The following is a 25,261-nucleotide window of genomic DNA, read 5'->3' as shown; positions in this document are numbered from 1 at the left end:
AATAAGTTAGCTTGATCAGTTTGCCCATTATCAGCTCTCTGATGAAGCGGTAGTGAACCTCGATGTGTTTCATCCGTGCATGAATACTGGGTTCTCTGCAGTCGCAATGCAACGTGGAAGATCTCCAATGCTGCTTCTTGTAGAACCTCCATGTCTTCAAGAATCTGCCTGAGCCATAAGGACTCACACAATGCCATGCTGGCCGCTTTGTACTCTGCCTCCGAAGATGAAAGAGGGACCGTTGTTGGTTGCTTCTTACGGAGCCAGGAAATGACCCTGACCCAAGTAGAAAATAATAGCTAGTCATGGAACGCGGAGTGTCCCCGTCTCTGGCCCAATCAGAATCATTGTATCCAAAGAATGGACGTGAAGTCTGCATTCCTTAATGGAACCTAGAGGAGGAGGTGTATGTAGAGCAGCCACAGGGTTTTCAAGATCCAAGGTCCCCATTAAAAGTTTGCAGGTTGAAGAAGGCGTTATACGGGCTGAAACAGGCCCCCAGAGCTTGGTACCAAAGGATAGATGTATTCTTTCAGAGGATAGGGCTAAGTCGGAGCCCTTCTGAGGCAAACCTCTATTTGTTCATTGAGAAGAGGTTGCAATTGGTACTCATCCTCTATGTTGATGATCTTATCTTGACAGGTGACCATGTCAAGAAGATTTTCCAGGTTAAGGAGCTACTCATGACAAAGTTTGGGATGACTGACCTTGGGTTATTACACTACTTTCTTGGGATAGAAGTGAAGCAGGCCACAGACAGGATCTTCATTTCACAGGAGAAATACTGCAGAGAACTTCTAAAGAGATTCCAGATGGAGGATTGCAGGACAGCAGTAACTCCCATGGAGGTTGGACTCAAGCTAATTGTTCAGGACACATCTCAGCTGGTCGATACTCCTTTGTACCGACGATTGGTAGGAAGCTTGCTTTACCTTACCAATACTCGACCTGATATTTGTTATGCAGTTGGACTATAATGCCAGTTCTCTACATTGCCCAGGAAGAGTCATTGGGATGTAGGTTTACGCGTGCTGAGATATCTAAAGGGTACTTGCACCTACGGGATCACCTACACCAAAGGCATCGAACTAGGCGGGTTTTGTGACAGTGATTGGGCGGGTGATGCTGACACCAGAAGATCTACAACAGGGTATTGCTTCTTACTTGCATCTGGTGCCATCTCTTGGCTGAGTAAGAAGCAATCCACAGTGGCCCTTTCATCTACAGAGGCAGAGTACAGAGCCGCATGGACAGCAGCTTGTGAGACACTGTGGTCGAGGTGGATTCTAGAGGACATGGACGTGTGTTAGGAGAACGCAACAATGCTGATGTGCGACAATCAGAGTTGGATAGCCATTGCCAGGAATCCAGTGTACCATGCGCGGACCAAGCACATCGAAGTTCATTACCACTTTGTTCGAGAGCTCATCATTGACGACGTGATCGAGTTGATGTATTGCCCAACTGCCGACAACTTGTCCAACCTCTTCACGAAGGCACTTCCTCGAGAATAGATGGAGCACCTCATCAGACGTATGGGGATTGGCCCACAGTTGTGACATTGAGGGGGGGTGTTAGAATCTCACTGTGCATACTTGTGAGCCCCTGATTTGAGGGGACAAGGGGCAGTGAGAGGTAGGAGGGCTGGGGAGAGAGACTCAGGCTGGTATTGGAGGGAGAATATAGGCGACCAGCACACGGGCTGGGTCGCAGCCTGCAACAGCAGGTATGAGGGGGGCTTTAGGCCTCACATGGAGGCTCTAACAGCAATGCGGACTGGCTGCCCAGGGCGCCCTTATATAGGGGCCTGTGGCTAGCCAAGTCGGACCAACCAGGGCCAACCCTGGTCGGTTTATGGGGCCCATGAAGTCGGCCACCAGACAGGGTATCGACCCTGCTAGTCGGTCATTTGAAGGGGCCTGGGCAAAGCCGATAAAAGGCCCACTTCTCCATTGAGCCCAGAATCCAGTGCATTACAGAAAGCCTTCTCTAGGGCAGTGTTCAGCACCCAAATCTGGGGGAGTTTGTGAGAGAGAGTTCATCAGTTTTCTCCAGCATCCTTCTGTGATTTGTACTGCTCCCTTGGAGCCATTTTTCTGCCCACCATTTGGTGGATGAATATACTCTCTCTCTCCATCTATTCTTGCTGTTATTTCTGAGTGTGTTTTTGTTGCATTTGTGGTCATCTATCTAAGCCCTAATCTTCAAGTAGTTTCAAGGCCCTAATCTTCAAAAATCTCTTGGGAGAGGGCGCCCAGGTTGAAGAATGGGAGTTGTTGATCGGGAGGACGAGCCCTTTCCCACTGAATCCCCTCGGAATGGGATTGAGAAGGGAGGGGGACAGGCCACTGAGACGAGAGGAAGTGGAGGGGGAAGCGGTCGTGCCCTTGCCTACTGGTTGGGAATTTGGGGCAAGTGTGATAGGAGGGTGGGACGACTCCAACACCATGCCAAACGCTCTGCCAAGGGAGGGAAGGATGGCTCTGTACTCCTGTGGAAGCTCCGAGAAGGGGAGCGTCACCGGGAATCGGGGAACATGGTGTGTCGTGTCCATATCCTCGACTATGAAGCCATGGTACCAAGGGAAGAGGTACACCAGATGCGGGCCAAGGAGGATGGGGCTTTGCTCTACAAGTGTCAAGGCTGTAGGAGGAGAGCTCAACTGGATGAGAAAAACATCTCTTCTGTAGATGGTGACCTCTTGGATGTGGTCCCCTTCTAGTGTTAGACTCGCATGCATCCAATCTCTCACCTGTCTCCTCGTGGGTGTGAGACCAACTATTCTGCCCACTTCTGCTTTGTCTTGAAGTGATTGGATTGCATGCTGCACCTGTTGCTTGTTTGTTGGAGAAAGGATAAACTTGACGGATGTGGGATTCGAAGGTGCTGCCATTTGAGCCCTTCTGGCTAGACAAGTTTCACCACCAAGCTTACTTTCTCCAAGGTGCTCGTCAATCTAAAAAGGCTTTGGTTGGCTGCTGACACAGGAATGTGTGGATCTCCTCCAGCTAGTGCTAGTCCAAAATGGTGGAGACGGGAGGGGCTGCGGAGTCCCCTACCACCAATTCCTTCCTAGATTAGCTATGGGCTGCCTCTGAGCAGCTTGAGATGGAGACCCGCACCAATGGTGCTTCTTCAAGGCTCGAGGGCGCACAAGGTCCACGGGCTGTAGGGCGGCCTACAGCACACTACCAAGGCACCCATTGGGGTGCTAGGAGGCTCCAAGGGCTCGACAAAGCAGGTCGGCCTATGCTAGTGCGCGTCGGACAGGAGGGCTGAGAGCTCAGGCGGAAGGCCACAAGGGGGGCTGAGAAAACCGGAAGGGGCGGGGGAAGAAGTGAAGAGGAGGCGAAAGAAGGGAGGGAGGGGGAAGGAAATGGCGCGAAGAGGAGGTGGGCGGAAAGGAGTGGTGCAGGAAGGATGGCCGAGGAGAAGGGCGATGGCGGGGGAGGTGGAGGACAAGGGGGCAGGCAAGGGGGTCGAGGGGACAGCTTCGTGAGCAGGTTCGCCGATGGTGGAACAGTATGAAGCAATTAGAAATTGGCCACCACTCAGGAACATTCATGAAGTACGAAGCTTTCTTGGCTTATGCTCGTACTACAGGAGGTTTATCCGTTACTTTGCTGAGATTGCTTCACCTCTGCATGCTTTGCAAAAGAAAGGGGTATCCTTTTGATGGACTACAAAGGAAATTGCAGCTTTTGAAGAGCTGAAAGAAAAACCTTGCTTTGATCTTGTGTTAATCTTGCCAGATTTGTGAAAACCCTTTGCTGTCCCATGTGATGCATGGGAAAATAGTATTGGAGGAGTTCTTATGCAGGATGGAATGGTAGTTGCTTATGAGAGCAGGGTGTTGCAGGCTGCTGAAATGTTCTTGTCATACTGGAAACACTGTTTGTTGGGCGCTGATTTCTATATTCAGATAGATCATTCATTGCTATGGTATTTTCTGACACACAGAAAATCATTAGAGAAGCACATGCGCTGGGCCAATTTTCTTTCTATGTTTCATTTTGTGCATGTGCTTGGCAATAAAAATTGTAGTGCTGATGCACTATCTAGGAGGCCAGTGCTTGATGCTGTATCAAAGAAACCACAGGTTTCTGCAGTTTCTATTGCCCAACATGATGATTTGGATGCCATGAAAGAGCAATATGCCACAGATGATGGCTTTGCAAGGATATATGATTAGATATTTGAAGGTCAAAGGAATGATCATTATCTCCTCCGAGATGGTCTATTGATGCATGGCCATGTGTGTGTTACAAAGCAGTTGCCGGCCAAAGTTATGGCTGAAAGTCATGTTCCACTTTATGTAGGACACAAAGGAATAGATGCAGCTGTGAAGGCCATTGTGCACTTCTTTTACTGGCCAACTTTGCGATGAGATGTTGAATCGTATGTTAGGACATGCATCATCTGTCAGAAAGCTAAGTATGATAGGTAGAAAGCACCTGGGCTGTTACAGCCATTCCCTATTCTAGATAGACCGTGGCAAAGCATTGCCATGGACCATTATGTGCTGGTTCAGGAAATAGGCTCACTTTATTCCAGTGAGGAAGAAAATTACAGCAGACCAAATAGCAAGGTTATTCATGTCTCATGTTTTAAAATACCACAGAATGCCACAATCTCTTGTCAGTGACAGTGACCCATGGATGACCAGTCTATTCTGGAGAGGATTGTTTGAGAATATGGGTACCACGCTGAATTTCTCATCTTTGTTTCATCCACAGTCTGATGGGCCGTTCGAAGAGGCAAATTCCACTGTCCTCGATCTCTTGAAATGTTATGTCTCGGACCACAAAGCAAAATAGGAGCATTATTTGCCACTGGTTGAGTACATCCATTTTTCCACATGCATGCTTTTCTAGAGCCCTCAGATCCCTAGATGGTTTCTACCACATTTCACAATTTTGAACTTTCTCTAAATGCACCATTTAAACCCTCTCTTGGGATCCCTTCTAAACCAATTGCCCCTAGGCATTTTTCTTAAGTAGGTGCATTTGGCTCACCCCTAGTCAGTGCCAAACCACCCTCATCAAGGACCTTGACATTGACTCCTTTGACCAATATACATGAAGCACTATAAATATATTACCCAAGACGGTCCTATAAAGGAGAATATCGACGGACCCTTCCAAGGTCATGTTACCTCAACTAGAATATAACGTATGGCTGGTTATCTCGAGCTCTACCGAGCCGTATGTTGTATATCTTTGCTGGTTTTTTTGATTCAAGTACAAATCTGCACATGTACTTGTAATATTGGTAGAGTCTGCCACTCATGTATTTTGATTTTTCTGGTTTTTGTACTTGTTGTTTTTGAACCAGCAAACGAGGATGTTTGCTGTGTTTCAAGAGGGGGATCTGTCATGGGACGTGAATTTCTAAGCTTTAGGAATTTATGGTGATTGCCTTAGCCTCAAACTGATTAAGACTGTCAAAAGGACACTTCGGTGCAATTAATTCCATGGGCCAAGGCAAGGACCTCAAGGTTAAAGAGGGGTAAAAATCCCTCTGGCTGAATTGGGCTTGGAGACCATGTGTGGCACAATTGACTTGTAGGGCAAGTAAAGTCAGCTATTCTAGGATCAAGTGGAGTGGGGGCTAAGCAGTTGGACATCCGGCTTCTCTAGGGCAGCCAACTTCACCAGAGAATCTCGTTTTTGCTGCATGCCTGCTGTCGACGCCTTCCTAGACCACCAAAACTGAATTACAATCTTCCCAAGAGCCTTCTAGGCTAGGCGACTAAAATTGCCTTTCTCCAGGCAGTTTGGAGCTTCCAGGCAACTCGTTTTGCTACCAGGAGGAAGGATGTAATGATTTGCAGTTGCCAAGGGCCTTTCAAGGGCTGCCAGATCCGACTTTGCTCCAGGGAACGACGTTTCGACATCCAGAATGTTTGGAATGCTGTTCTAGGAAGCAAGGTGGAACAGGAAGGTCCCACAACGTCCCCTTTTTTTGTTTTTGCTCTTTGAAAGTTCAAATGGGTATTTTAGAGCTTATATAGAAAGTTTAAAGCTGTAAAATGTTAGTTTCTTTCATTTTCTAGCATAGTTTATGGTCATATGATGATGTGTCGTGTATGACGTGGCCTTTCGATTCCCGCTCCCTCGTTCCCCCTTTTCAAAACGTTTCTGTTCCAACAACCGAATTTTCGGAACATTCTCGTTCCCTGGTGACCATGCCAAACTGATCGTTTACAGGGTTTGCACGGGTTCGAGCTGCTCCAAGCTTCCAGAGCTGGACGAAATCCTTGTTACAGGCGTCCAGGGTGCCTGATTGCTACCAGATTCATTTCGCCTACCAGGATTGGATTGCCAGGGGCTGGAAGGGTGCAAGAAGGAAATTGTTTTTCCTGTTTTTCACCTCTCCAGGGCTGTTGCTGCTGCTGATTTCGACTGCCAGATTGCTTGGGACTGCTCCAAGTCAATTTGCCCACTTGCTTGTTGTTGCTCCAGGGTTTCTAGAGCCCTTTCATTAGCTGTCTGCCCTTGGTTGTTTCAGAGCCTTCAGAGTCTCTTGCCTTGTTGCAGCTGATCTTTCTGTGAGCTAGGAATAGCCAGGGTTGGCTGATTTGCTAGCCTTTGCCTTGCCAGGATTCTTTTGGAGCTGCCAGGACAGACTTGGCTGATTTTCTTTCCTACCAGGACTCCTTTGGAGCTCCCAGGTTAGAATTTATCAGCTAGATACGGAAGAAAGGTTGCTATGGGATGTTGCACTAGACTGGGATGCCTTTTGAGATTGGAACTGTTTCCTGAGCAAGACGGAAGTGCCTGTGAATGGATTATTCAGTTGCCTGCTTTTGGTTGGATGCACGAGAGTGCATTTACTGTATTTTGATGCCTTCTGTATAGAGAAACGATAGGGTTTGCAGTGGAGCGATCAGAAAATAGACAATACTCAGATACAACTGAAGAACGGAACTCAGAAAACATAGTGCCTGTCGGTAATATGAAAAACTGAATACAAGAACCTCAAGCCGTCGTGTCTGAAGGACCGTGGCTGAGGTGAATCAGAAAGATGATTCCATGTAGAGAGACAGTAGAAAAGATAGCAGTAGAGGGAGCGTAAGGCAGTCCTCCGTGTAGCTCAATGATGACGAGGATGATGAAGGGCTGGAGCTGCCCTAGGAAATGGCTGAAAACCAGCATGCTCTGAGGAAGGAACCTTCAGGCTATCTGGAATAGCAACATGATGAAGAAAAGGAGCTGATCTGGAGCAGAAGGAGCTGATCTGGAGCAGAGGAGTAGAAGGGGACAGATCTGGAGCAGAAGGAGCTGATCTGGAGCAGAGGAGCAGAAGGGGACAGATCTGGAGTAGGATGGGACAGATCTGGAGCAGAGGAGCAGAAGGGGACAGATCTGGAGTAGGATGGGACAGATCTGGAGCAGAAGGAGCTGATCTGGAGCAGAGGAGCAGAAGGGGACAGATCTTGGAGTAGGATGGGACAGATCTGGAGAAGAGGAGCAGAAGGGGACAGATCTGGAGTAGGATGGGACAGATCTGGAGCAGAAGGAACAGAGGTGAAGTAGAGGAGCAGATCTGAGCAGAGGAGCAGAAGTTGGGACAGATCTGGAAGAGAGGATGGAGCAGACAGGAGGCAGGAAGGAGAGGCAGAAGAGGAGGCAGCAGAGGAGAGGCAGATGGAGCAGGCGGGCCTGCAGCAAAAGATGGAGGAGATGAGGAGCAGCTGCAGGTCCTGTCCTGTCAAAAGGAGTGTGGGGGCAGATGCCTTTTATAGGCCAGACCTAGCTGGTCGGCCAGCTGGTCGGTGGGCCTGCCAGCTGGTTGGCCAGCTGGTCGGCCAACTGGTCGGCCAGACCAGCTGGACTTTCTGGCCACTTGTTTGGCTGAGATGGCTGGCCTTTTGGCTGGCCTGTGAGCTGTTTGATTGCCCCATAAATTGGGGATTGCTTAGTTGCTGAATATTCTGAATAAAAGATAAAGAAATACCAAAAGGGGCACTAAGTTGAGGGTCATCTGGTGTCTTCTGCGGATAGGGGCAATCCAGCTCCTAATTTTAGAGCCTGGAATTATTTTGGGTGCTGTGGATGCTTTTCTAAATGTCTGAAAGTTAAGTGTTTGCTGTTTGTAATTCGTTTAATCTGAGTGCTGATTTGATTTGAATATTTTCAGGCTTGATGTGTAACATTTGCTATGATTATTATATATGGCTTCCTCACAGTGCATTTGTCTTATTTTCGTTCTATTAATCATTTACGTTTCAAAAGGCTCAATTTTCTCAGTATCAAATGTTCAAGGCACATTATGCTTCTTTTGAGAATAGTTCTCTTTCTTAATAGCACCAAGGTGCATCTTACTGGAGGCTATTTTCTTTATTAGGAAAAATGAGCCATTTAGTAGTTTATGAGCAATTAGGTGATTCTATGTACTTTCTTTATATGGGATCGACACGTGAGCCCCGATCCTAGCAAAGCTATTCAATGACGATGTTTGCCTTGGCTTCCCCCTCACTTGGACACTCAACACCATCACCCCCATCCACAAGGTAGGGGATCCCATGGACCCGAGTAACTACAGGACTATCATGATTGGACATGTGATGTCCAAGATCTATGCAGCTGTATTGGATGCATCGGTCAGCCTGTTCGTAGAGATGAGAGGGCTCAGAGCAGAGGGTTAGGCCGGTCTAGACCATGGGACTATGGATCACATACTCGCATCAGGAGTGTCATTGAGGAGGCCAGATCATGGAAGGAGAGGGTATACTGTTGCTTTCTGGATTTCCGCAAAGCCTTTGAGTCTCAGGTGCAGGTCGGAGAGATGAGATCCTGAGTACCATAGGGGTCAAACAGGGTTGTCCCTTATCACCGACCTTGTTTGGTCTCTACATCGATGAGCTTGAGACTTTCATGGAGATGTTCGGAGGGACCGGTTGCTCACTTACCGGGATCATCATCAAGATTCTTCTTTATGCAGATGACGTGGCACTCTTGTCGTCCACACCCGAGGGGCTTCAGCGACACCTGGATGCACCGCAGGCTTTTTGTTTATCCCATGATTTGGAGGTTAACCTGGCAAGACCAAGGTCATGATCTTTAACACCTCTCGAGCAAACATGCAACGGAAGCAATTTACTTTTACTTTGGGTGGGTCACCAGTTGAGATTGTATCCTCATACACTTACTTGGGGGTCATCTTCTCCGGCCCGATCTTCGCGATGAGACCAGCGATGCAGGCCAGACTACTGCATGAAACCGGCCTCTAATCACTCAGAGGGCAGTGGAACTAAACCTTTAATCACTTCAGCACTTATTTACAGCTCACAAGGCATATATCACAACCATTAACCATTGCATGATCACCATTTGGCATTTACCCATTTGTTCACAAACAAAACCACTGAAAAAGGGATGGAGGCTAGAATGCCCCTGCTCAACAGACATCGACAAGTGCACCCGATTGGCCCCAAACACCGTGGCGCCCCTTTTGGTATTTCTTTATATTTCACAGTGAAATGATTACAAGTTGCATCTAGGAGACCTTCCCTGCAACTGAGCACGCAGCCCCAATTCACTATGCCTTCGCAAGGCTTTCAAGCATAGAACACCATCACATAAGTGCACTTAACCCATAGGCTCAACTTAAAGGCATTCTCTTTTCCGAGTGCAATTCCATTGGCTATCCAGATGCAATCACACTGCACCCCAGCTGCACTCTCTTTGAGTGGTTTTCAGATGGCATTCACAAAGCTTTTCAAAGCTCCAAAATAAAATCAGCAAAGTACCCAACCAAAGAATGACTCATGTAGCACTGCCTGGGCACCTGTGAGCCAAGAAAGAGGCGGCACACGAGGCCAACCAATAGCTTATGGCAAAAAGAAATTGCAGTAGCAAAATCACAACTCACCAAGCCCTGAAGACTCGAACCAAGTCCTCAATCGCCAAGAGGACATAGTAGCCAATGCCCAATTGCATTCTCAGCCAAAGAGGAGTGCAAAGGCATGAAGAAAGAGCATTTACAAGAGCCGACCAGCAAGAATTCCATTGAAAAATGCAAAAAGAAGCACTTCTGTCGCGAAGGAGTGGGAGTTCTTGGCTCAAAAGAAGCGTGCTTCAGAGAGGAATGCATTGAGAAGGTTTTGGAGAAGTTTCATCGCCGGAAAGTCCTCCAAAACTGAGAAAAACCAGTCAACCAACGCGTGGGACAACTCAAAATTCAACAGAAAGCTGTAGCTTTGCAAGAGGAGAGGCCCAGGAGGCGGTAGAAGCAAAAAGGTCCAGAAAAAGCCATTTTTGCAAATTCGACCAGCAAAAGAAGTGCTCAGCTCTGCCCGTTCTACCAAACGCACGGAGGGAAAAGCATATCACTACGAAGGGGAGGCAGAGGGGAAGCCATCGGGCCAAACGGAAGTCGAGGAATCCAAACGGGTGAGGAGTTATGAAGAAAAACGGAATTCAGTTGAAGGAGGCTGAAAAACCAGTCCAAAATCTCAACAAAGGGAGAAGGTGAGAGAGAAAACCACACATGTGAAGTTTAGAAGGTCCAGGAATGGCAAAGGAGCATGTAGAAGGCACTAGAGCCACCTGGAACTCTAGGGGGGCCACTGAAGGTACATGCACCTCTAGGTGCCTATTAAAAATGCCACATCATCATTTTCCAACAACCACTCTTTTAATTCCTTGGAATGCCTTTGGGCCTAGGGATTAATTACGCTTATGTGCTAGGCACCATGCCGCGTTTAATTACACATTATTAAGCCCACGCTTGGACTTTTAAAACCAAAGTTGTATTAAGCTCATGCTTGGACTTTTAAAACCAAAGTTGTCACGGTCTTGTAGTACATTAAAGTACTTAGAATTTCACGCCCCCGTGACACTGCACATGAGGGAGACAGAGGTTGCCGTGGTTGGCTCTCGATTCCTCCATGAGGTTGGCAGCAGAGGAAGACGAGCGATGCTGGTATGCACGGACTCACAGATGGTTTGTGAGACTAGGGTTCCACATCGATAGAATACCTCCTTTTCAATACAGTTTAGATGCCCCTCCGGTACTCCCACCCATCATCCCGATTGGGCCACATACCAACCAGGTCATTCGAGAGGATTTCCTGCAGCTACACACCTTTAGGACTTGTTTGGAGCCGAGGGAGCTTCTAGTGAAGCTGAGTTTCTACAGAGATTACTGTCTTCGCATTTCGGAGGAGGGATTCATCACACCACCGGGGTACACTGAGCTTCATATGCCTCACCACTACGGATCTCTATTGGACAGTTTCGGGTATCATCACACGGCCTCCGCATAGAGAGCGGCAGAGCAGAGGGGATTCCTAGGGAGCATTGCTTATGCATATTGTGCGACTGTTAGGAGGTTGAGTCGGAGGAGCATTTTATCTTTAGGTGCTCAGTGTACTACGAGATCCGAGGTCGCTACCACTACCTCTTCAGAGATGGCTCCAGGCTCCTTTCCAGATTCCTCGCCTACCCAGATCAGAGATGCCTCGCGGCCTTCATTCACGAGGGAGTCCGATAAAGAGAGTACTTACTCAGGCGACGGGGCTTGGCCACATCATCAGACACCTCTCAGAGCAGGATCACAGAGTTCTTCCCATCGAGTGACATTGATTGTCCAGTCTCTAGCCGCCGACGTGACAGAGACCCCGAACCGACGATCGCAACACGACACACGAGACATGGAGGGGACACACAAATCACTCTGGGGTACCTCTCGTCATTGTTTAGACCCGGGATAGGTCCCATGAGAGTCACGGTGGCTCTGGTCTTGCGTTGAGCATCGTCCAGGAGACCGAGATGCATGGCACCCCTTGATGGGTGCCAGCGTCCCATCACCGGCTATGCACCAGCCAGGGGGACATGACATACGGAGGATTCCGCTCTGCTCCAGTCCTTTTCTTTTCATTGTTACATCCAGATGTATTTGATTATGTATGATCATACTGGTGATGATGCTCGTTTCAATAGCTCCACCCTTACTGTGATTTGTATCAGGTTTTCTTTTAGTCTCATAGACCGATCGGTCTTCTGAAGGCTCTAATAAAATTTCTTTCTTTCTTTCTTTCTTTCTCAATTTACTATGGACCTTTGATCTTAACCTGAGTTACTGATATTTACCTGTATGCCGACATAAAAGTCTCTCATGTCTTTTTTTTGGGGGGGCTTACAAAGTCAATGTTTAAGTGAAGGCTTCACCAAACAGAGCCATATTGAAGGCATTTGCTCAAGGAAGCTCACAAATGGTATCTTTTGTTTGGCATTTTTCCAGAATTATGAATTACATTCAGTCTCGACTGCTGAACAAGAATGCCAATTTCGCTTCCTGCTTTTTTTGCAGTTCTATTGCAGGATTGTCTATTATGACTTACACAGGACCATGGCTTCTACCTAGAACTGAGATGGTTGAAGGATCTTTATTTGAATTGAAACGTGAGCGACTGCTGAGAGTTCAGGTATGTGCTGGTTTCTCTGGGGGAAGAATTGTATAAACAGGCAGTGCTAGTTTTATAAAGGTTCGTTAATTATGAATATAGATTATATGAGTATTGTAGAAATTTGGACTTTAGAACAACAAAAATATGAATTTGTACGATTGGAAATGTTCTAGTCTTACAAAGGTATATTTTATGAGTATTACATGTTTACTACTTTGTACAAGCAGGAAGAAGTCAGGCAGAGACAATTGATACTGGATACAGCGATTGAAGAAGAAAGCACTAGGTCAGCAGCCATCTTTGAGCAAGTTATCAAAGAAAAGGAGTTAAAGCATGAGATAGCACGGCGAATAGATAAACAATATCAACGTACAATGTAAGTTTTTAACAACTCCAGCTTACGGGAACTAAGAGACATGTATACAATTAATACGGACAATTCAGCTGTTTCATGCATTCAGAGTTGATCAACATTGGGAATAAATACAATGCAGCTGTCTAGTTCTATTGTGGGAGAATGATATCAATTTAATATTAAAACAGAAACTACTAACTCAGTTTGTAGGATCTAAAGCTAGTCTGGATCTACCTGGGAAAAGTTGTCTGCTTGAGTGGGGTAGGCTCTTAGAAAGCTAGCTCCATTTCTCTAATAAAACCTGTTGTAAGGTTGACTTCTAACATATATTTAGTATTTTCTCATCATATATCTAAGTTTTATTACTGGCCTCCTAATTGAGGACGAGTTGATTCTTGTGTTCTTTGCCTTCTTGTTTTTTATATGTTGATGGCCAAATTCATTATATAAGAGGAAATCAACCTGTCTCCCTTTTTACATGACAGTCCCTTACAAGATTGAAAACAGTCAACTTCGTCATGCACTGGGGCCCGGGGGGATTAGCGATTGTGACATCCTCACCGATGTAAAGGTCTTTGTGCTGAGTTTTTGTTAGAGCTCTAGAGGTGAGGGGAAGATTGAGTCATGAAGACCCTCCTATCTACATAGTCCCTCCCTTGTCTCGGGTATCTTGTTGTTGTTGGAGGAAAGTAAGGGACTGTTTCTGTCAAAGATTTTCCCTCTAGCTTCGATGCTCCCTATAATAGACAATGAGATACTTTCATGTGAGGGCTGTTTCTTAATGAAGTCATGCTTGTTTAAATCAATGAACAGGATAGATAAGTTTAGTGGGCATGTTTGAAAAGTGAGAACTATCAATTTGTCACTGCTGTAAGAGAGCAATTTGAAATATATGATGCGTGTAGCTTCTAACTAGGCTACCTTTGGAGTTGCAGTGCTGAAGCACGTGATCTACATTTGTCAGCTTTACAGCGCGACCATGAACAACGCTCTCAAGTGGAAGAACGGAAAATCAAAAGAGAGGCAGCTGCCGAGGAAGCTCGGAGACGAGAAATTGCTGCTCGTGAAGAAAGGGAACGACAAGAGAAGTTAAAGGCTGAAGCTGAGGTCGTTTGAATTTTTTGTACTTATTTTGTCAATATTTCATGTTGACCTTTTGTTGTGTGTGCTATGTGCCATCGGGATTTTTTGAGTGCTCTCGTGTTTCTACCATGCATAAATTGCAGCATAGTTATCACGGAATGAAAAGAAAGAGATTTAAAGGAGTTCTTAAAATCTAACCAAATTAGGGAATGTCAAGCAAAATTTGTATTTGTAGTGTATGCTTCACTATTTCAATAAGTGATTAAGAATTTAGGTCTCCATTTCAAAGCTTTTCTCATGTTTGAGATTGCCCTCTGCCTTAGAGAAGTGTTAGAAACTCAACATGTCACTTTGATAGTCAAGAAATTCCTGGCTCTTTAAAAAATTGTCAATACCTATAGTTGGGGGCATAATGGGGTGCACTATAAGGTCAGGAATGTGTGATGTGAAGATAGGAGATCCCATGACGTAGTCCACTACATTGTGGCTGCTTTCGTGTGGACAGCATGGGTAGTTTGTTTGACCTTGTCCACGTCTGAAGCCTATTATATATGAGCAGCTCATGAGTGGAGCTCAACTGATGCCATTACACTGTTCAAGGGTGGGAGGGCTGACTGAAATCTCATGTGAAAACTAGAATACAAGTGTTGTCTGATTTGCCTGTCAATATTGAATATGCATGCTTAGGAGTTTTTACTCTAATAGTGTCTTCATGAAAGTAATCCTTCTTCTTACTTTGTTGTTCATCCATCAATTTCGTCTTCCATGAGCAAGCTTGAAATTTTTTTCTTCAATGATCACTAGTATGAAACCATATGCTGCAAAATTAAGCCCACTATGTGGTACTGGGATCTGTTAATGATTTAGGACATCCATTGAGCTATTCAGGATACACGCAGTGGTCCAGATGGGAGATATATTTGCTAATACCTCCCCATGATCATTTTTGTAACAAAACTGAATTTATACATGTCAGAAGTTATGATCACTTGAAGATTTTAGAAGATGAACATACTAGCATTACCCTAGTGGTTAGAATGGGTACCAAATATATGACAGGTCCTCGCTTCAAATCCCTGCAGCCACTCTGCACTCCTTAAGAAGAAAATTAAGGATGAAGAAGAGGAGATCAACAATGACAAACAAGATACCTTGCTACGACATCTCATATCAACCAAGACCTTGATCATTCTAACTCCTCAACAAGAAAAATTAGGATGGAAAAGAGGAGAGCAATGATGACAAAGAAGCTACTTGTTAAGACATCTGATATCAACCTAGACCTTGATCATTCTGCCTATCCTCTCGCAGCAGTGAGGATGCTATAAGGGTCTCGCATCCCCAATTAGAACCTATAAATCTCAGGGTTGCATGTCAGGGCAGCAAGAGGTTGCCACGTTCAGGGCACAAACCCAAGAAGTGCTGCGTGTGGGAGGTCCTCAAGACTCCCACCGCCTAGCCACACAAGCCCCTAGAGCTGTCAACAAAATCCGGGGAGCATACTCTAAGGAGGCTTCACAACTCAATATATGCAAGGTCCGTCCAATATCCACTTGTAATACAATGTCCAAGGGCCTTTTGGCCCTGGCCCAAAAGGATCCTAATTACCCACAAGGGGTGAGGTATATTCCCAAATTGCATACAATCATAAATAGCCTCTGATGAACAACGGTTTTACAAGAGTGAGCTATTTTAAACTAAAATGCAAGAGAATGGGAGTGGGCATCAAGGAGGGTGCCAATTTCCGAGAAAGCTATACACAATGTCAGAGATGGACAATAATGTGAAGAAAATGTAAAACAAATTTCAGGGAGGGAGGGCTTCCTTATCTCCAATAAAATTCACAAGACAATGATGGAGAGGATTTAGTATCATGTTGTCAGATTGGTGGCTCGTGTTATTCATTACGAGTGTCTTTTTGAGGTTGTTACTGATGAAGTATTTAAAAAAGATTGCTAGTGGGGCAAACCAAAGTGGCATTGTGTGGCACCACTCTATGATATTTCAATACTTTCTATGAACATGTGTGATTGTCTGCTCCAAAAATCTCTAAACAATGAAATACTCAAGCATATCCTGCATTTAAATTTGTACCTTTTTTATAAGACCCCCATAACTTGACTATACGGATACAAATATATTTTCTTGCTCAGGCAAAGAGAAAGGCAGATGCACTGCTTGCAGAGAAACTGGCTTCTGAGGCTGAAAGAAGGCGGCAGGCTGAGGCAGCAGCAGCAGCAGCATTGCAGCGTGTAGAAACAGAAAGGCTAGCCAAGCTACCAAAGGAACATACTATCAAGGAGTCAGTTGCCAGCACTGAGAAGGCGGCCTCTTTAGCATCACCTTCCAGCGAGAGATTAGCAGCAGGTGTAGTCTCTTTGCTTGACATTCAGAATTTGGCAACTCGTGTGATGTTTCTTGGCTTGGAATATCTTCCACCATACCTTCTATGTTTACATCGACTCTCATCTATTCGAGAATGTCATATTCTGGTCAAAACTTTTGATTGTCAAGGGCTAAGCAAAAGCCCTAGTCATTGTCTTTTGTCCTTCAGGGAAATATCTATATTATAAGTATTGATCGTTTTGGAATTCTCAGTGATATTGTATTCCTACTCAACCTTTGTGTATGCATGACATATATGTCTTGTCTCTTTTGTTCAGTTGAAAGGTCTTACGGAAATTCAAAATCATGAAATGTATATAATTGCCTAACAGAATAAGCTTTTCAAAAGAGACATACGTAAATTTTATGGCTCTCTAAGATTGCATTGGTGAAGAATTTTAGGTGGTTTGCCTGGCTTGCTATTTCCTAGTTTGTGCATTCAGACCCTTGCAATGCGTATATAAATGGTGAAAATGATAATGTACTACTTTTCAATAAGGCCAGAATATCCTTATGAACTGGCCAAATGATGACATGTACTTTTTGAAGAGAAAAAATCTTGCACACGGACAAAACTCCCAGTATGGTTGCTTACAGGAGAGTGCAGCGAGGGGGGGGGAGGGAGAGGGCAGCGAGGGGGGGGGAGGGGAGAGGGAGGGAGGGGAGAGGGTAGCGAGTGGGGGGAGGGGAGAGGGAGGGAGTGAAGAGGGCAGCGAGGGGGGGGAGGGAGAGAGGGAGAGGAGGAGGAGGGTGAGCGAGGGGCTGACGGAGGGGGCAGGAGGGCTTCACGGGGAGGAGCAGCAGCTCGATCGTGGCAAACAAAACTCCTAGAGCTGACAAAGGTGATCTGAGGTGTGCTGTGGTGAAGATCCTGGGAGTTGCACTTTGATGGACTTGCCTCAAGAAAAAATTGACAGATGTTGTGTCTTCTGAGATTTATCACTTTGTCTTCTAATGAAATTCGAGATCCTTAATTTAATTTATAAGCCTTAGAAATATAGTGAATCCATAAGTTTACTTCCTTTGATAGGTAGAGGGGTCATGGGACAAATTTTTAGTAGTTGTTTAAATGAAGTCAATCTATAACTAAAGGTCAAGGAAACACTGATTCCCTGTGTGCTAGTAATAGAGCACCTATGCTTGCCTTGTGGAGGTTACTTGATCTCCATTCAAATCCATGGCAAGATGTCTTTGCCCTCTGTCTCTCACTCTACAAATGACCTCCTGCATTAGGCGCCCATGACCCAAGAAACCCCTAAGAGGAGCAAGAAAGAGTATGCTGAGCTAATGACAAGAGTCAATGAATTGACTAGGATGGAGTAAAGAAATACCATGAAAAAGAGATTTTGTTCCCATGGAAGACTGTCCCTAGTGTCTTGTGGACCTCTCGCATTACAAATAATAGTTTGCAAGGATTTGTCTATCGATTTGATGCCGGCAACTTCAAAGAGTATGAAATTAGCAACATACAGTATAGTAGCAAGATAAACTTGGTCAAGGCTAGTGCTTCCTTTCAATGTTGGACATCATTGCTCTCGTAGGTCGTGGAGAAAGGCCGCTTGTAATCCCTCCATACAAGGAGTGCATACTCATGTTGTAGGTTAGGATATTCATGCAGCTTATGGGCTGATCCACCCACTATGGGGGCCTTTATGGCCCATGTGCGAGGAGCAGTCAAGGCCACATGTTCATACACACTGACCTCCTTTAGAGTTGCAACTTGGTGGAGCTTCTCTCTGAGCTGAACTTCAATTTTTTCTGCCTCCCTTAGGGGTGTCTATACAGTCAACTTTGAATATCATGTGGTAGATGGAAATCTCCTGGTCGGGATGGTCTTACAGTTGAATTCCTCTTGGCATATTGGGATCTCCTTAAATCTCCTTTGCTGCAAATGATAAATACTGCTTGGCATCATCAATACATGCCGGATTCTTGGAAGAAAGGGCTTGTAAAACTTCTTCCCAAAAAGCCAATCTGTGAATCTTTGGCTGATTGGAGGCCTATCACGCTGATGCCTGTTGTTTATAAGATCATCACCAAAATGGTGGTTGATCGTATCAAAGAATATTTGCATGAGGGCCTTCATTTGGCGCAGTATGGTTTTATTTCTCGCAGGCACATAACTGACAATATTGCGAATGCCTATATTGGGATTGAGTATGCCAAGTATAATGAACATGATGTTTTCTTGTTGCAAGTAGATATTGCAAAGGCTTTTGACACCATCCAATGGGATTTTATAGCTCAGACCATGCGAGCTTTGGGCTTTGGTTAGAAATTGCAGCATATCATCTTTTGGCACTATTGTGACAGCAAAGTTGCATGCATCTCGTCGGGGGATACTTCTAAAGCTTGGACACTCAGTTGTTCAGTTCGCTAGGGTTGTCCTTTTAGTGCTATTCTATATGCTATAGCCACGCATCCTATGCTTCAATACATTGACCATTTGGTAGCAACAGACATGTTACATGGCTTGCATATTCCTGGGAGTTGTCCTTTAGTTGCTCAGGCATATGCAAATGATTCCTTTTTTATGCCACATAATATTGAAAGCGATCTTTCTTCGCTTATGCAAGCTCTCTCACTGTATGGCCTGGTTGCTGGCCTTCGCGTCAATTTTCAGAAATCTCGCTTGTTGCCTTTGCATTCTAAAGATTGGCATAGTGTAAATGATGCTACAGTTCCTACATAGCAATCATCCTTGGGATGCAATGATGCGGTATTTAATACTTCAACTTACTACTATTGCTTTTGGCCATTGGCAACCCACTTAGTGGGATTTTTAGTTGGGCAGTATTCAAGGCAGGATTAAAGGTTTCTCTTTGAGAGCCGTGAGCATCCAATGGTCATGCTTTTTTTCTCAGCCATTGGCCTTAAAAGGGCCCAGACGCTCATACTTTCTTAATTCAAAAGGGATTTCCTCTCGGTGAATCGTGATGTTATTCAGGATGATGGAACTCTTTATCCTTCCCTTTGGCTGCTGCAAAATATGGTTTGGGAATGCACTATCGTCCTGTATGGCAAGTCATTACTTGAGTGCTTCAACCGTTTAGCCAGGACCGCCTTTAGAACTTCAAGACATGCTTCAGGATTGGACTCTCCTTCCTTTATACTCGTCCATTTGTCCTTTGAAGCTGTCTCATATAACAATCTCCTGACTTCTTAATCTCTCCTCTCAAGCAGCATGATGTTGTACTTGGTACGTCGTGGTTCCATCGAAAGGAAGTAACAATAGAATACCCTGAGAGGGTGCTGAGTTTTATCCATAGGGGGAAAAACGAGCGTTTAGTTGCCAAGAATAAAGGGGAGACTATCCCCATTGTATCTAATGTTACATGTGGTAAAGCAATAAAGTCTGCGATTTCCATGTACATGGTTTTTGTAAAAGAAAAAGAGAATGATATGCATGCTGAAATGAATGATGCAGATAAAGATAAATTTCAGTTTCTTGTAAACTTTAAAGATTGCTTTTCCGATGCCTTGCCAGGGGAGTTACCCCCAGAGAGACCAGGAGATCATTAGATAGAGTTAATGCCTGGTAGTGAGCCACCAAATAGACCACCTTATAGAGTCAGTGCGACTCAGAGAGAGGAGATTATGGCTCAGGTACAGGACTTGCTGTCCAAAGGGTTGATTCAGCTCAGCTCGTCTCCTTTTTGCTCACTAGTAATTCTAGTACAGAAGAAAGATGGTTCTTTTCGAATGTGCATTGATTATCGTGCATTGAATAAGATGACCATCAAAAATAGATTTCCGATACCACGCATAGATGATGTGCTTGACCAGCTCAAAGGAGCAACAGTTTTCAGCATGATAGACTTGAAGAGTGGCTATCATCAAGTCAGGATACAACCACAAGATGTACATAAGACAACTTTTCACACTACATTCGGGTTGTATGAATACTTAAGTGATGCCTTTTGGGTTGACAAATGCTTCAGCCACATTTAATAGAATGATGGATCACATCTTCTGAAAGTACATGCATTTCACGGGTACTTTCTTTGATGATATCCTAGTCTTTTCAAAGACAAAAGAAGAGCACAGGGAACATCTTGCTTTGGTATTTCAAGAACTTCGAAATCATCAGCTTTTTGCCAATAGCAAGAAAAGTGAATTCTTTTTGGAAGAGATCCATTATCTGGGGGCATATAACATCCAAGAATGGGATACAGATGGATCTTGCAAAGATCCGAGCCATCTAAGAATGGCGTGAGTTGAAAATCGTGCATGAAGTCCGTAGTTTTTTGGGACTTTGCTCCTACTATAGGAGATTCATCAGTCATTTTGCTGATATCGCAGCTCCATAAGAAAAATGCAGCCTTTACATGGGGAATATCACAGAAGAAAGCATTCAATACACTCAAGGAGGATTTGCAGGACCAGTGCAGGATTTGCAGATCCTCGGGGCACTTCGCCAGAGATTGCCCAAAGAAGAAAAAGAGGCCCAGAAAGCAACTAGCTCGTACTAGCTTACGATAGAGAGCAAGAGCAGGACCTATCGCTCCACAGGCACCACCTCAAACACGGGCTCCCCCCTCTCCTAGGTCTACTCGTGTCCCTCTTGCACCCCGTACCACCTCTGGCCCACGGTGGGTTCCAGTCGCGGTTAGGCCCTCTACTTCAGATCACACATCCACCGCTTTAGAGGCTATCCCCTTGAAGCCTTGGGAGGAGACTAGTGTTCAGGAGCTTTGCTCGACTCCACCCTAGGATTAGGTTGTACCTTCCTAAGTATCCTAGGCACCTCATCCGAAGCACTCCTTGATCAGGACTCAGTACATGTGCCTCCTTTTGTGGATAGAGGGAAGGGGATCTTACATTTTATCCCTACTTCGGTGGGAATCCTTCGTACTTCCTCCCCAGGATTGGCTCAGCGGAACTCCTTTTCCGCTCTGGAGGACTTTTGTGACCTCCCAGATGATGATTTTGTACCATCACTTTCGGAGAGCCAGTTACCGGTATCCCTCTTGAGAGATCTTTCTCTCTCTCTCTCACTTGTGGACTTTCCTCCCCTTGGACCTCGTGTGTATGGCAGGAGGTCAGCTCCGGTGGAGGGTTCTTTTTCTGCCACCAGGTTGGGTAAGGTATTTCAACCCGCTTCCTCTCGTCGATGAGGATAGCTAGTTGGAATATACAGGGATTGGGCGGCATCCCTCATTGCTATCGCAGACAGCTGATCAGGAATCAACTCCATCCAGGTGTTTCAGGTGGTTCCCTAGACATGCTTTTTCTTCAGGAACACAAACTGGATGTCAGAGATTGCTCCAAGTCAGGTAAGCTGCTTTCAAGTTGGACTTTTTGGCTTCCTGCCTTGGGAACCAGAGGAGGTACATGCATATCAGTTTCAGATTCTATTCTCTCTCTGATCATTGGACACGGTACCATACCCCCTCCAGGGCCCAGTGGGTTTTACTTTTGATTGACGGACGTAAGGTTGGTTTCCTCAACCTCTATGCTCCAAACAACAGAGCGAACCGCGTTCTGTTTTGGAAAGAGTTCCTCTCGTGGGCTGACATTGCAGATTCGTGGATTATTGGAGGTGACTTCAACATGGTTGAGGCACCTTCTGATAAGCAAGGAGGTAGAGAGGGTGGTAGTCATTCTCTCTCGAGAGCAGCTTGGGATGCCTTCTTGTTCAGGTTCGGTGGCAGAGATGTTTGGTTAGATGATGCATTTCATGTTCAGTCTCAGTCACTTTTGTTTTCATGGTCGAACCATAGGGTGCAGATGCCTATCCATGCCCGGATTGACAGATTCTATGTGGATGACTGCGCTCTTGATAGAGGGGGGACAGTTTGCATTGCACCTAGTGTTTCGAGTTCCAACCATTTTCCGGTAGTTTTGTCCATCTCAGAGCCCCATTTGAGAGGATGGTCTCACAGTATCAGGATTCCCGATGTCTTATACACGGATGAGACCCTTACAGAGGCAGTCTTGGAGATTTGGTTTTCTCACATGCAGGGGGACGGGGTGGTCCTTCACATGTGGCCACATCACTTGCCATTATCAGCGGCTTGTATCACTCCGTTGCTAGTGCTCGGCGAGGTGAGGTACTCAGACGGGAGTTTGGTATTCGTCGGCAGTTGGCAGCCTTGCAAAGGGAGGAGTAGAAACGACCATCTGATGCTTGGGTACAGGAGCGCCTTGCTACGGCAAGGGCTCACTTGCAGACATTGCTTGATTAGAGAGCAGAGTATGTCTTCCATGCACGGGAGTCCTTTTCGATACAGATGGGAGGGAGAGTCAATAAACACTTTTTCTCTACACTTGGTCCCAGACATAGTAGAGAGCGTGTCAAGCAGCTTATTGACTCTGACGGCGTTTTGCAGTCTCATTCGGATACTGTCATGCACTTAGCGATAGCTTTCTATGCCTCCCTTCTCTCCGTAGATCCTAACACACAGGCCAGAGATGTGGCTAGAGATGAGATATGGCAAAGACCTGTGTTGGTCACACCAGAGATGATTTTCTCACTTGATGCACACTTTACCAACACAGAATTCAAGAGTGCTCTCTCCGCCCTTCATAAGGGCAAATGCCCTGGTTCAGATGGTGTTACTCCTTTTTTTACAGTCTTTTGGGATATGAAAGGTGATCATATTACTTGAGCCTTGCAGGGCATTCGGGACTCGGGTGAGATGCCTTACTCACTGACCCAGGGACTCATACACCTTATCCCGAAAGGTGGCAACAGGAATTTTGTATCCCATTGGAGACCCATCACTCTTTTGGGCACTCTGTACAAAATCCTGGCCAAGTCAATTAGCATCCGGTTGCAGCCCCTTCTTCCAGACCTCATCCATGATACTCAGACATGCTTTATGCATGGCAGGATCATATTTGATAATATATTTTCCTTTTGGGAAGCCACAGAGTGGGCTATGGAGAGCGGGCAGAGGCTGGCAGTTCTACTCGTGGACTTTGAGAAAGCCTATGACAGAGTAGATTGGGGTTTTCTTGAGGGTACTCTTCTACGGTTTGGATTTTCAGATGCATGGATTAGAGGGGTGGCCTCTCTTTACAGATCAGCCCACAGCCAGGTTTTGATTGGAGGGGTAAGGGGTGACAGGTTTCAGATTTTCAGATCAGTTCGTCAGGGATGCCCTTTAGCCCCCTTCCTCTTTCTCTTTGTGGCAGAAGCTATGAGTATTTCATCTCAGGCTGAGCTTTATGGGTTGAGATTGCCCTTGAGACAGGAGCAGGAGATTCTTGACTATGAGTTGGCTGATAACACTGCTATTTTTATCGAGGCCTCTTCACAGTCACTTGATTCTTTCTAGACAGCCTTGGATATTTTTTGCTCAGTTGCAGGGGCACACATCAATTGGCATAAATCCTTTGGCTTTTGGATCAGTGATGAGGACGCTCCAGGCCGGGGAGTTGACATTGGATTTTCTTGGATTTAGAGGGGTGTTCTTGTTAGGTATTTGGGATGCCAGGTAGGATTGGGCATCTCTCCAGCACAACAGTTTGCCCCAGTATTAGAAAGTCTAAGGAAAAAGCTCATTTTTTGGAGCTCAGCCAAACTCGACCTTGCCTCTAGAGTTGTGGTAGTGACCAGGTTCTCTTGGCCACCGCCTGGTTTGTGTGTTCTTGCTGGTGCCGGTCTAGGGATTGCATCACTCAGCTCATTAGACCAGTCATGAATTTTCTATGGAGTGAATTTGATGGCACGGCAGATGTTGCAGTGAGGGTGGCATGGGAGATTATTATTCTCCCTATAGGGGAAGGGGGACTTAATATCATTGACCCGGACTTGCAGTGCAGGGCATTGCTTTGTAAGGTGGTGGTGAGGGGACTCATGCCTTGGCAGGAACCTTGGAAGGATTTCTTTCTTGGACGCATTCAGGCTTGCACACCTACCTTAAGAGATGATTGGGTGGACAGCCCTCGCTGTATTTTTTCTTCCGCCTCCCTCAGGTCTCCTGCCTCTCCTCTCATGACTGCCATCCTCAAAGGTTGGGGGAGCTTCAGGAACACTTTTCGAAGGGTTCCGCCCTCTATCCTTGAAGAGATTTATAGGCAACCGATCATTTGGAACGATAGTATACTTTGATGAGCATGGCAGATTGTCTGGATGGGAGAGAGGCTCCGCCTACACAGTAGGCACTTGGAAGGCTTTTATCAGGCTACCTGAGGATGAGAGATCACAATCCGTGAGTCACCTCAGAGGGTAGCACGCAGGATTCAGTAGATAGATGCAGCCATCCCGAAGGAATGGACAGTTGAGGTGCCTATTACGTCGAGGACAGCAGTTCCTCTACAGGTGATCGCTCTTTGAGGTTTTGGGGAAGATGCTTTGGTCTTTGACGTTGGGGATGGAGGTATACTCTCAAGATCCACGGATGATATTCTTTTAGAGGTTGCCTTTCAGCTTGTCAGGATTGCTGGTTTTGTGGACCATGGAGCAGGCTTGTTATGGTACTTAGATCCCGACTCTCTGCTCTTGGCCGTGCGATCTTGGAGGTTGTGGTTACATGGAGTTGCACCTATTAGATGCTTGCAGTGGGACCCAAGAGAGTGGGAGTGGATAGATCATGGGCACCGAGGGAGGGGGATTCCCTTCTTTCGTTTCATGGTTGGTAATGCCAGTAGATTTCAGCTGAGCAATAGAGGTTGGATTCCCTCCAGAGGCCCCCATTGGGATAGCTTCTTCATCACGGCAAATTTGCGTAGGAATTTTTGAAGGAGGCTTTGGAAATCCCTTAGAAATAGAAAGATCACTCTTTTCTTTTGGCTTTCTATTCATGGAGGGATTGCAGTGAACTTGTGGAGATCACGATTTGGGGCTGATCCCACTTGCCCTCGTTGTCATTTTGCAGAGGAGTTCGTGCGACATTGCCTTTGGAACTGCAATCAAGTGATAATTGTTTGGAAAGGAGTTGCTCGGATACTCAGCATTTTTCATACTTCCCCTTTCTTCATGACTCGGGGCTCGGTCGCATGGTTATCCCTTACTGGGCCCCAGGTGTTTTATGAGGATGAGCCTTCTTGTGGGGCACTCTCGATCCGCCGATGGG

At 45.8% G+C, this 25,261-nt stretch overlaps 1 protein-coding gene across 1 annotated transcript in view; it reads left to right on the top strand.

Moving 5' to 3' along the window:
* LOC147901235 (mRNA export factor GLE1-like) overlaps positions 1–25,261 on the top strand; it is a 124,901-nt gene that overhangs the window by 2,259 nt on the left and 97,381 nt on the right. The window contains exons 3-6 of the mRNA XM_087375971.1: positions 12,319–12,433; positions 12,643–12,791; positions 13,706–13,877; positions 16,007–16,220. Coding sequence (XP_087232097.1) covers positions 12,319–12,433; positions 12,643–12,791; positions 13,706–13,877; positions 16,007–16,220 — 650 coding nt within the window. The remainder of the gene's footprint in view (positions 1–12,318; positions 12,434–12,642; positions 12,792–13,705; positions 13,878–16,006; positions 16,221–25,261) is intronic.

Source organism: Dipteris shenzhenensis, chromosome 6 (assembly GCF_047967505.1).
Source record: "Dipteris shenzhenensis isolate YYH24624 ecotype China chromosome 6, Dip_SZ_1.0, whole genome shotgun sequence".
Lineage (NCBI taxonomy): Eukaryota > Viridiplantae > Streptophyta > Polypodiopsida > Gleicheniales > Dipteridaceae > Dipteris > Dipteris shenzhenensis.
This window is presented reverse-complemented; position numbering and strand designations above follow the sequence as displayed.